The sequence below is a fragment of the Egretta garzetta genome, unplaced genomic scaffold, assembly GCF_000687185.1.
Source record: "Egretta garzetta isolate BGI_Z169 unplaced genomic scaffold, ASM68718v1 scaffold130, whole genome shotgun sequence".
NCBI lineage: Eukaryota > Metazoa > Chordata > Aves > Pelecaniformes > Ardeidae > Egretta > Egretta garzetta.
Genome location: NW_009258284.1, coordinates 349677 through 362595, shown reverse-complemented (window position 1 = coordinate 362595; position 12919 = coordinate 349677). Strand labels below are relative to the sequence as shown.

At 48.3% G+C, this 12919-nt stretch overlaps 1 protein-coding gene across 1 annotated transcript in view; it reads left to right on the top strand.

Annotated features, from left to right (window-relative positions):
- The window catches only part of CAPN2 (calpain 2), a 27279-nt gene that overhangs the window by 11583 nt on the left and 2777 nt on the right, over nt 1-12919 (top strand). The window contains 13 exon segments of the mRNA XM_035892336.1: nt 792-875; nt 2390-2475; nt 3159-3233; nt 3442-3602; nt 3922-4091; nt 5328-5339; nt 6763-6845; nt 6847-6927; nt 8217-8253; nt 9108-9173; nt 9735-9792; nt 11439-11503; nt 12628-12696. Of these exon segments, the coding sequence (XP_035748229.1) occupies nt 792-875; nt 2390-2475; nt 3159-3233; nt 3442-3602; nt 3922-4091; nt 5328-5339; nt 6763-6845; nt 6847-6927; nt 8217-8253; nt 9108-9173; nt 9735-9792; nt 11439-11503; nt 12628-12696 (1047 nt within the window).

Here is a 12919-nt window from a genome sequence, read left to right as displayed (position 1 = left end):
TTTAAGCTTCAAATATGCTTGTTTAAAGATCACGCATTTTCTGAAGTGGTGGGAAGGCAATGACAAACGTATGTTTCATAGAGGCTTAAGGATCTTTAGAACAAGATGTCGAGTGGTTGCTTTCTAGCAAGAAGTGGTTTTTCTCTGCAGCACTTACAGGCTAGACTGCCTGAGTATTGCAGTGGCCACGAAAAAGTGAGAGGGTGATACACCTTCAGGTATGAATGGCATCCAGAGTGCAGCCCTTGCTCCCCTGCACGGCATGTCCTAGGGTGGTGGTGCTGGGGAAAGGAGGGGGAACCTCCCACCCCGCTGTGGAGCTGAAGGGGGTGTTTTGACCTCGAAGCAAAGCACTGGGGCTTGCTGGACCTGGGCGTGATCCCTGGTGACCCCTGGGAAGCCTCAAGCTGGTTGTCCTCTGCGTTCTTCCTGGTCCCTTGAGAACATGGAGTTCATGGTGTGTACTCCCTTTGCACAGCGTTTGGAGATGCACGGGAGGGCGTGCACTGCATCAAGCGATTTTGAGCCTGGATGGAGCTTTGCCGTGGTGCAGGGATTCTGGTGTGCATCCCACAAACATGGGGCCCAAGGGGCTCCAGCGCCACCACACGTGCTGCCATCCCCTCTCCCCGCTCTGTCACACAGGACCCTCTCATTGCCCCTGTGCAGCCGCTAAACCACCCCTGCAGCCTCCTGACAAGACTAAAGCTCCTTTAGAAGGGGAGGTTTTGCTCCATCGGGTCCCCTGCCACCGGGGAAGCCGTGCTCACCAAGCTTCTTTGCTCTTCCAGATCACCAGTGCGGCGGAGACGGAGGCGGTCACTTCCCAGAAGCTGGTGAAGGGACACGCGTACTCGGTCACCGGGGCAGAGGAGGTAGGTGTGCTGCCCCAAAGTGGCAAAACGCAGCGAGCTTTGTGCGTGGCCTGGTGCAAATTCGTCTTCATCATTGACGGATTCTCCAGTCTCACCTGTTCTGCCAAATCAGGTTTTGAGTCCTTTCTGAAGAGATACTGAATTAGTTGCTGAGTTTTGGGTAAACACAAACTTGACTTCTTGGTGTTTTGACCAAAAAAAAACCCAACAACCTGTTTTTTCCATAAGCACTGCTATTTCCCAGTGAGTGGGGTGGCAAGAAGCCCTGTGCAGAGGGCACTCTACCCTCTGCTGGTGACCAGGCCCCTCAACACATTTCTATATAACAGGCAGCACTGTACCTTAAATGCACAGCAAGATGCGCTAGAGATGTGTACCAAGCAAAAAAAAAAAAAAAAAAAAAAAAAAAAAATTATTGTCCATTAAATGCCTGCCAAACAGCGCCTTTAGGCTGGGCGCAGTGTTCAAACGCAAGGTGTCTGTCCAAGAGCAGGTGACTGGCAAAGGTAAGGTGAGTGAAAACAAAAGAGGCAGATTGTGGCGTCCTTTCAGGTGTGTAATGGACTTTCGGTCACTTCACTGGTAATTGTTTCTGAAACAATTTCTGAAACTTCAGAGCGAGGTGTAGGGAGCTGCTGAGATGCTGCGCCAAGGTGGATGCTGCTAACAGGCAGGTTTATGTGCTTGCATTTGGTCCTCCTCTCACAGCAAAAGCAGCAAAGAGGGAGTTTGACCTTAATTCACAAGCAGGCGGGATTTAGTCAGGCTTTTCCTTTGGAAAAATGTGCAGGCTTTGTAAAGATAGTTCATCTTCGGCAGTGGAGTGTCATTTCTGGACCCTGCATTGCCAATGCTCTGTGCAGTTTTCTTGGCTTCGGGCTCTAGAGGTGTGCCAGCTCCTTCCTCAAATTAGTGCCGTGTGTTCCCCATAAATACTGGGTGTTCCCATTGAAACTGGTACAGCTTTGCTTGGCCTGGACTCTGTGCATGAAGAGATCAGCAGATAACAAGCCGGGGGCTCAGGGCAGTGCTGTGTGGCAGGGCTGACGCCGCTGCGCCCCAGGGCGTTCGTGTGGTCAAAGGGGTTGCAGCCAGGCTGAGTATCCCATCTCTTGTAATAGCTGCAGTTCAGAATATATACGTAGGGAGGGGAGAAAGGCATTTGAATGTGAAAGGGCAGTTTAAACATAGATGGCAGCTTTAGAGAAATATCCCCTTGTACCTGCTTTTTGGCAGTCCTGCAGCAGCTTTACGTTCCCTTTGCTTGAAATCCTATCAGAATCACTTTTTTAGTGGCACAAAACAGACATTTTGGTTATCGTGAGCTTTGACTGCACAAAAAGCCTTCTCTGGACAAGCTTGGGTGCGTGGAGCTCATTCAAAATCAGTTTGACTTCATGTCTTTTGGACCAGATGATGTGCTCTGCCATGTCCTTTAATTCCCATAGAACAGGTGGAAGGGCGCACAGTGCTAAGTCCCTGGGTAGCTCTTCATACACTTCTGATCCCATCAGGTGAACTTCCGAGGAACGGTGCAGAAGTTGATCAGAATCCGAAATCCCTGGGGGGAAGTGGAGTGGACTGGAAAGTGGAACGACAAGTGAGTTGATGGCTTGCATGTTGCCCGCAGGCTTTTACTGCAGGGGTTTGATCATGTTTCTGCTGTTGCCTGTCTTCTCCCTACCTCAAGTTCCTCTCTAAGTCACATCTGGATGTGATGTTCGCTCTGAGCTGTTTAAAAGAAGCCTCCCACCACTGTCATCTCTCACGCAAGCATCGCAGCACGCGGTGCCCTTCATACAAACCACCTGCCTTTGTGTAAGGTGCAGTGGTTTGGTTGGTGGTTCCTACAAGCCTCTCCGGAGTTTCTGCTTCTTCAACAGCCCAGGTTCAGTGGTGAGCTTCTGAAAACTTTCTTTCTGAAACGGCTTTAAAAGATCTGTTTCTGTTGTTAGCAACGAAAGCTGGAGTTTACTTGCTTCTGTGGGTCTTGCTTTTTCTAAAATAAAGCTCTGTCTCAGTCAAGGCATTAGCAGTTTCTGCAAATAAAACTCTGTTTCTGATTCTTACTGTGGATATTTAAGAAGTGGGGTATCGAATACCCCAGGTCCCTGTATTTTAATTCCGCTATGGTTTGAGAGCCCTGGAGCTGCTATCAGCTAGATATTGGGGAGTATTGCAATTACGTGGAGCTGTAAGAAAGTGAGATCATTGTGCCAGAACAGCTACATTAGGTGTTTAACCTTTACCATACCCTGTAGTTGATGTGGGATTGTCTTTCAGCTGCCCAAACTGGAGTGGCGTTGACCCTGAGGTGCGTGAGCGGCTGACCAGGAGGCATGAAGATGGGGAGTTTTGGTAAGTGCCACTGGGTTTCCATTCAGGCTGAAGGGAATGTCTTCCCCTCTGCTTTTTTCACGCAAAATAACCTCTCCAAGATGAGTGAGCAAATTAATCCAAAACCTAGTGCTAAATTGCGTCGTGAGAGAGGGAGGATAGACAAGGTGGTTGTATGGAAACCCTGTCCATTCTAAGGAGATGTTGTCTGTGGCATTGCCTCCCACAGGATGGCGTTCAATGACTTCTTGAGACATTACTCCCGCCTGGAGATCTGCAACCTGACTCCAGACACGCTGGCAAGTGACAGGTACAAGAAGTGGAGCCTGCTGAAGCTGGATGGGAACTGGAGGCGAGGAGCCACTGCAGGGGGCTGCAGGAATTACCCAAGTAAGAGAAACACTTTATTTGAGCACTTGTACTTTCTCTGGGAGCTTCTTCTGGGAGGTGGTTTGGGGTGGCTTATAGAGGAGAGGATATACCTGGGATATCCAGGACTGGTATCCAAAAAGTGCAGGTGTTTGGGAAACATGGCTCCATGATGAGGGTCTAGCTGTAGTTGTAAAGGCTGAGGGGAGGGAGTGTTAGTTTTTCCTTCTCACAGCTGATTTTGGAAGTCAGAGCCACATCTTTCCTAGCTGACATGTATGTATCAGCGTGGCTGCTGTCAAAGAAGCCTCTGAGCAGTTTGCATAAATCCAATTCCCAGACACTTTCTGGACGAATCCACAGTATTTAATCAAGCTGGAGGAAGAAGATGAGGATCCTGATGATCCTGAGAGGGGCTGCACTTTCCTCATTGGCCTGATTCAGAAGCACCGACGGAGGCAGAGGAAGATGGGAGAGGACATGCACACCATCGGCTTTGCGATTTATGAGGCAAGTAAGGCAGTACAGGCACATGGGAGGAAAAGGGAAAATTCATGCACCCTGTAAATGGGGTAGTGCAGTTCCCAGACTGGGCTTTCTATCAAAACTCAGCCGGCTTGAGTCGGACACCAGCTGCAGCAAGGCAAATTCCACTTAGAAGTTTAGAAAATTATCCTCCACAAAAACAGTGGTGAGGCACAGGGGCAGGTACACAGAGAGATGATGGAATCTGCGTTCCTGGAGATATTCAGACCTAGGCTGGACAAGGTCCTAGGCGATGTTTGATATTGGCCTTGCTTTGAGTAGGGGGTTGGACCAGATGACCTACGGACCCTTCCTACCTATAGTATTCTGTGTTTCTAGATGGAGGAGCAGAAAAAGTACTTTAAAATAATATAAAAGTGCAGAAATCCAGTCTGACCTTCGCTCGTCAGGCTGTGGTGCAAAGCAGCAGAATGGGAGCAGCCGTGGTAGGGACACCTGCACTAGTTTGGGGAGTGTGAACCCAGCAGCAGAACCAGCCAAAACACCTGGAAAAGTTATTCTGCTGAATAAAGGGTCAGAGACATATCTATGGTAACTTCTTAAGCAAGACATTTTGTTCAGAGCTGGAAAGCAGTGATGGTTAACTGGCAGTGAAAGTAGGAGTAATGGTCTTGCCTGCAGGTCGTGCCATAACCATAAGCAAGTATGTGCAACTGCTTGCTTTCTCAATATTCCAGCTTTGGAAAAGCTTGTCAGAGAATCTGGCCCCCATAGGCAAATAAGGTTTAAAGCAAAGTTAGGTCCCCTGAACCCATAAGAAAACAAAACTGCATTATTGTCTTGCTCAGCCCCTGCGTCCTCTCCCACTGGTGGGAGAGGCCAGAGGGGTAGGAGGGCAAAAGAGAAGGTGGAAAGAAACAGTAGAGAAACTGAGTCTACAAAAAATACCGCGGTGGGCCACAGGGCAGAGGATGAGCAGGAAACCACAACCAGCCTGGCTGTGTCTGTGCCAGGCTGTGCCTGTGCTGCTCGGGGTGAGCCCCAACTGCCTCCGGGATGGAGCCGGGACCTAAGCCAGCAGTCAGTGTTGGGTGATGGGGGCTCAGCGCTCACCGTCCCCCTTCAACTGACTCTTTGGTTTTCGGTTTTGGTTTTTTTCTTTTTCAAGAGAGTGGATGTACCCGCTAACCAGCAGTGAAAAGAAATAGCCCTGGAGCTGCCATTCAACAAGCAAATAACTCTCTCCTTTTCTCCTTGCAGGTGCCCCCAGAGGTACGTAGCATGCATTGGTGGTCATGGTGAAGAGTTGGGGCTGAGTGGCTTGTGGGAAGAAACGGTTAAGAGGATCCTCCTTCGCTGCAGGACAATATTGACAGTGCAGAGTCTAAAGTTAGAGGCCATTTATTCTGGAAGGGGCCTTGAGCCCATGTTGCATTTCCAGAGCGTCTTGGGCTGGGATAAGAGCTCTCTGTACTGCAGAAACTCACCAAAGCTGCTCTTCCATGGGTCTTTTCCCAGCCCAGCCCCGCGCCCATTCCCCCAGAGCATCTCTGCTTTTCTCAGGTTTGCACAGAGTTCATGTTTGACACACAACTAATATTCCAAGGAGGTGTCTATTTTCATTTCCCTAAGCACTGTCTTTATTGGTTTCTCTCTGTTTCTACCTGCAGGTAGCTAATAGCATGCCCTGGGGATCAGAGAGGGGTGTGCAATGCAGTGATGATGCCTGTGAAATACCAGGGAGGGCTGATCATATTGAGGAGCTGTTTCTCCTCAAAGGAATGAGAGAGGTTGAGTGAAATGCCAGGAAAACCTCGTTATGGGGCTTGCTGTACCTGCGAGGGTGCATGCAAAGCAGCCGGAGCACCTTGTGGCTCCCAAGGCTATGCTCAAACCAGTTGCTGCACTGTAAAACTTGTTTTCATCAGGAAAGAAATGGTGCTGCCAGTTAATTAAATTTCTTACGTACCTTTGAGTGCTTTAGCAGTACTCTGTCAGCTGCTCAGCTCTCACCCTAGTGGTCCAAAAATCTGATTTCCATAAAAAAGAGACTCTAGCTACAGTCCATGACTTTTCTTTATCTCCCACCATAACAGCAAGTCTGGCAGGTTTTGCATTCTTAAAAATCCAGGAGGACAGGAAGGGGGAGGTTTCTGAACCATGCACATTCCTGGTGTTTGCTTTTAGAGCTGAGCTAGACCACCCGTAAGACCCTGCACAGAAGAGTTTATTCTGGAAGAAGTTACACTGCCAATATGCTTTTATAATGCATGATGTTTATATTATTCCTGGAGGTCTCCATAAGCTGGCTCCCTGCTGTAAGGCAGCCTGACCTCAGAGGCAGGGCTGAGCTACAGTACCTTGGTGGCACCAGCTCTGGAGACCAAAGGGACATCGGTTGTAAGCCATCTCACTTTAAAGAAAAATAGTTGGTGGAAGATTTTACCAGAAGTCTTCACACACCCATTATCATCTGCAAAACATAAGCATGGGATGATCTGCAAAATACGTTTGCACCCACAGCTCAGGAGTCTGTGGTGGCATGCACCGACCCCGTTTCTCTTCTCTCTTTTGGTTCTGTTGAACGGATCTCTCCCCCCCCAACTAATTGACATATGTATTATATTTTTAATTTGTAACTGAAAGTACATGCAAACTGTTGGGTTTTTTTCCTTCTTCCTTTGCTCTTCATAAGTTTTCTGGCCAGACAAACATTCATCTGAGCAAAAACTTTTTCCTGACCAACAAAGCAAGAGAAAGATCTAACACCTTCATCAACCACCGTGCCCTCAACCTTTGAACCCAACAAGAATGGGGATTTCTGTCTCCGAGTCTTCTCTGAAAAGAACGCAAACTCCACGTATGTAGATTTTTTGTAACCAAGAGCGGTATGGCCATGTGGGCGATCTCTGGCCCCTCTCGTGGGCGTGGAAGGATGGAGCAGCCCAGGGCTGGGGTACATCGGCTTCCCGCAGGGAGCGGGAAGGGGAGGAAGCACAACCACCCTGCATGGATGGGGTCGCGGCAGTTCTGGTTTGTCCCCAGTTTCCCCATGTGAAACTGAGGAAAGTTTGAGTAAGCTTAGCAGGAAAAAATGGCGTAATAATAATAGTAATGGTGATCATGATGTATAATATAACAAATTGTTGTTGTTATTACCAGCCCTGCTTGGACAGACATTTTTAGTTATTGGGCTGTAGGCAAGTGGTCTGTGGAGAGAAGAAGACCCCAGGGAGCGACAGGCTGGGCTCTCCGTTTGGGAGGCAGAAATGCCTGTGCTTTCTGCTGTCTGGAAACACACTGGTCACAACAAATGATCTCACACCTTTGAGATCAGGCTGGAAAAAAATTCAGGATACTTGCTCAACCAAACGATACCTGTGATAAAATTAAAATGGGTTTTAATGGAACTGGCTCAAGGCACACCAGTAGCTGCGAAGCTGTGAAAAAAATTTATCGCATCTTAAAGAGTAGCAAGGCTAAGGCCTTGGGAAGGGGTGTGGGATCTTTCATATTGAGTCCCCGATTCAAAGCAAGCAAAAACCTTTCTGCTTCTGTTCCGTAATCTTTTGCTGCATGTTTCTGTAGCGGTAAGAAAACTGGGACATCTGTTGTGTGAAGGCTCACGCAGCTTTTGATGGGCCCTTAGCAGTCCTTCTGCACCATCCGTAGGTGTGGTGGTGCTCCCACAGCAGCTGACGGGCAGCGTGGAACACTGCTCCTCCCACTCTGTCCAGTCCAAATGACTTCAAGTCTCTCACTTCTGCTGTTTTAAAGGGGGAAAAAAAAATAAATAACAAAAAATTACTAGGTGGAAGTTTGATTTGCACCCAAGAGCCTGGTCCTGAGCTGAGATCTGTAGGCAGTGGCACTGAGTCACAAAAGTCTGACCCAAAATCCTGTCTGTGACTCCGCAGGACGTTGCACAGTTTGTAATGTGTTTTGACACCCGTGTGGCTATAGCTGGCAAAATACTGCTTTCCCAAAATACTGGTGGTGTGCAGTGTCTGTGGTTGATTTAATCCAGTAACCTTGGTGCTTTGAACATTCGTTATTCCCATAATTTAAAGAACCCCTCTTTAACTGAAACTTGAAGCAAGGGCATCAGAAAAGTGACGACTTCTGGTTTTAATATCTTTATCTTTCTAGGGTTATAGACGATGAAATTGAGGCCAATTTTGAAGAGGTATATCTTAACTTAAATGTTTTAAATTGAGATCATTTTGTCATAAATAAGGGGGGTTGGAGTTGCCTGTTCCCTGTGCAGGGCAGCCTTTTTCTGGAGGCATCGTCAAGAACCGTTGTCCCACTGTGGAAACAGACTTTTCAAGATCCATAGCTGGATGTCCAGCAAACGGAAACATCACAGGCGATAATGGAAACGCATGTCCTCCCTTACCCAGGGCGGTGAGCTTGGGCTTGCCCAGTAGAGGAGATCAGGTGCTCTCTGCAGAGGTAACTGGAGCCACGGGAAATTCCTTGTGCTCTCCAGGAACCCGGGAGTGCGGCCCTTCAGCCATTGGGGTGTTTTTGCCTGTGATGTTGTTTCCATGAGTAAGAAGTGGCTCACTGTATGTTTAGTCTTGCAGGAGCTGGGGATGTTTCGCCTACTAATGCATCTACCACTCTGTGGGGTTTTTTGGTTTCTTTTTTTTTATTTTTTTCCCCCCAGCATGAGAACTACATTTTGCTTGCTTTTCTCTGATGAAGACACCTAGGCCAACAGTAGTAGTAGCAGCACCAGCAACAGTGAAATTCTGAACTTTGTAGTGATTTTTTTTATATAAAGATTTTTTTAGATTTTTGAATATTTTTTTTTAGTAAAACCCATTGCAAAAAGCTCTTAATTCCTGCAGTGTTTGCAACACCAGCTTTTTGAGATGCCCCTGAAACTAAAACTGATTAAAATCAAAGTAAAAGCACTCTGTACCTTCAACTTGGCCGTTTAAATTGTGTTTTACTAGGGGCAAGGAAATGCATTAAATCCTTCTCAGGCAGAAAAGTTCTCCCTTTCACGTATTCTCCGTTTCTCTCTTCTAGGCCGAGGTTAGTGAAGATGACATTGAACCCAGCTTTAAAAAGCTTTTTGGACAGCTAGCGGGAAGTGTGAGTATTTTTCTGTTAACATCCTACTGGTAACATGGGTGAGTGGTAAGAGAGATGCCTCCCTCAGGACGGAGTTTAATTCTTGTGCTGAGTCAGATCTCGAGCATGTGCATAATTGTGCATGCAAAAATGTGTGTAGGTACCTGTCTGCTTACACCACGGATTTGTGAGCACTCCTGGCAAAGAATCTCCGCTCTCTTTGAACTGCAGGTTCAGCTTTTATCTCTGCAGGTCCCTAATTCTGTCCTTCGGGCAGAGTATTTGGTGCAGGTGCATGGGTCCCTCTGGGAGATGACAAGGGCTGGGCTGTGCCTTCTCCCCAGGCTGCTCTTGCCTGCCCGAGGGCTCAGGCAAACCCCACAGCCCGGCCCACTAACACATAGGGCTGTGCTACTGGACTTGGTGGTGCTTGCTGGGAATGGGTGGTGGGGAGAGCTTACCACTTGCGTTTCCATCCAAGGGATGTTTGAACTTGGCCAACTCACCCGAGGGAGTCGGAGGTTGCTTATGAGATGGCATCTGCAGCTCACAGTGAAGAACGTGTTTTCCTCTTTTCCGCAGGATGCAGAGATCTCCGCCTTCGAACTGCGCAACATCTTGAATAAAATCATGGCTAAACGTAAGTACCTTCTTCCAGCTGCGTCTTCAGTTGGCCACCAGCAGGTTTCCAGCCTGGCCCGGAGAGCACTGAGCACAGCACTGACCTGGGCAGAGCGAAACCCCCGGGCTCTGCCCCAGACCCACAGCTTGGCTGTCCCTATGGCTGTGGCCACGTGCTGCCTCGGCTCCTTCAGGGGGCTGCAGAAATGCCAGGGCCGTGCCTGCGCCGAAGGTGTGTGTTTCACAGGACGTGTGCTTTGGCAGGGTGCCTATGGGTGCCTTTTGCCCCAGCATCTGCTGCTGGGAATTGGCTGCCAGGAAGATGGATGGATTTGATTAATGCTTGATAATAATCAAGAGAAGGTATCGCTGCTGCTTGAGTATTGAACCACTTGGGATTCAAACAGTAGCCCAGATGATGGTCTGGGGTGTCCCTGAGGAGCAGGAGAAACTTTGAAACTTCGAGCTTTTTTTTTTCTGTGAAGTGATTCTGAGCTTGGCTCTGCATTATTCTCCTGTCCATTAAATAGTGCTCAAGAAATAAGTGCTTAGAGAAATAAGTGTCTCTTTAATTTCCAAAGTGAAATCTTAGCCAGGTAGCCAGGACTGTTTTGTATACCTGTATGGACCAGGCAGTTAGCAAGGGGGTATTGCTGGTTATCAAGCTTGATTTGATGTTCTTCCCTTGCATGAAGCTACCTACCACTGACGTCCATAGGTCAGAAGTCCACATTGTCCGCAAAAGTCCACCCTTGTCTTTGCAGGCAGACAGCAAGTGCAGGAAAGCTTTCTCTCTGTCTCTCACTTCTGTAGCACGCCCACAAACCAGACTAACTGGGCTGTTTGCCTGGGGAAAATCACAGCTAACTTTCACCCTAAGTCTCTTTGTCAGGAAATCACAGGGCTGCTGCTTATTAGCATCCATTTGCCTGCTGCAGTGCTGCGTCCCTCCCGTGTGCAGAACAAGGCCCGTCTCATGGCCCTCTGCCAAGAGCCTTGTAGCTCTTGCTCATGTGTCCTCCCGCCTGAAGCTCTCCCTCGCTGGGAATTCCAGACCCCACCTCTATGTGAGCATTGCCTCCCGCTCTGCTGGATGCAACGGAGTTGTCAGAAGTCGTAGCTTGCCCCAGAGAGGGTGCATAAGCAACATGAGACAACCGTTTCCCATCCAGTGTTTGAGGGAACTGTGGGGTTGTCTGTATGCAGGTATCCTGGCTACAGCTCTACAGGCACCACATCCTCCACAGTCTGCATTGCACTAGGTACTTGCCAGATCCCGAAGGCTTTGGATGATATTAATAATTCCCAGAGCAGGAGGCAGGCATCCCCTGCTGCTCACTGCACTCAGCTGGCCCAGACTGTGGCAGCGATACAGCTGGACACCTATTCCCAGGGGAGGATCTGAAGTAGGCAGCAGATTGCCGTCGAGTAACTAGCAGGTGTAGATCACAAACAACGTAGAGCACTAAGCACACGTTATGTAGAAGCGAAAAACCGCACCAAAATCGAAGTGTCATCTTGCCAGTTGTAAAGGAAGCCACCAATGACACAGAAGCAAATAAGGGCTGGGGTGTATACGGTGGTTACAGAGCTCATGAGCTATTTAGGGAGGTGCTGTAGTACAGCGTACAATGATAATCCCGTCTTTTGCTCTTTCTTTTACAGGTAAAGATATTAAGTCTGATGGCTTTAGTATTGAGACATGCAAAATAATGGTTGACCTGCTGGATGTATCCTTTAAGGCTGTTCCTAGCGGATATTCTTCTGCCTGTGCTGGAGTAGGTGAGCTGCTGCCTTTGCAGTGGCCGGTCCGTACTGATGTACTGGTGACTCCTGAGGTGAAGAATCTGGTTTTACCCTGGTTCCCCTGAGTAAAAATGGTAGCCCTTGCTATTGCTGCTGACTGTGGCACATGCGTTTTCCCAGACAGCGGGGAAAATCCATTTTCAGACAGGATGATCTGCTTTGAAGTCGTCCCAGCTGTGGCATGTTTGGTTTAACTTGGGGATAAAGTGATGTTTGTACCGGGAAAAGGCACCTGGTTCTCAGCATGGTGTGGATAGCCTTGGCTGTAGAGTTTGAACATTGCATTTCACTGCTTTGTTACCTGGCTGGAATTGGTAAGGGTGTCGTAAAGCCATGAGGACTTAGAAAATAGAAAATGAGGGAAACAAACACAGGAGCCAGAGAGTACGCTGGCTTTTGGGAACTTCTACTCCGAAGAATAAGGGCAAAGGCATAGGATGAAGGATTCAAGTCTAAGAATAGTTGTGTTCAGCTTCTCTGTGCAGTGGGAGTTGAACTGCATAGTCAGAAAAAGGGAGAATTACCAAAACGGAATGATGCTCTGCTATAATTTGGAGTAAAATATGGCAGTCCATAGGGACTCCTTAGCGGTTTTTGGGAGCGATGCAATGACCAGGTTCTTTTGTTAGCTGTTTGTGCAAGAACTTAAGTTCTCCAAATAGCAGGCTTGGCTGTGGCTTTTCCTGTTTGTAACCCAGACTTAGGGCTTGTGCTCCTGTAACTGCAGGTGTTGAACCAGCTCCGCAGAACAAAGTGGCATCATCTCGGCTGGTTTTTATACGTGTATTGAAAAGAGAGCGAGCTGCAAAGGGGGAGCAGAAAGAGCTTGTGAACTGATCACTAAATGAATCTGTCATCTTACCGATTTAGAAAGCTATCTTGGACAACAGTTGTGTATTCAACAGGATGAGTCCTTCAGAGAGGACTTGCATCCTTTTCTTAAGGCCTGGGGGGTTTTAAGTCACAACTGCCCATGTAAGTAAACCCAGCACAGGGAGGGGAAACCCCTTTTACTTCCCTCCAAAGAGATTCCCTTAACTCAAAGAAGAATGATGGCAGTGGTAAACTAGGACTGAAGGAGTTCCATACCCTCTGGACAAAGATTCAGAAATACCAGGTAAGGCACAACCTTTTTGGGAGAACGTGCCATCAAATGCAGAGGTGGCAGTAGACTGATTTGCCTCCTACAACGTGTGCAGTTGCGCTTCCCAAAGCAGGGGCTCGCACTTCGGCTCACGATGCATTTGTGTCCTCAGTCCCCCGAGTCCAGGGATGTGGCCACTTGTCCTTCAGGCGCTGGGGTGAAGGGCTGAAGGAGGGGCTGCCCCGTTCCCCGCCCT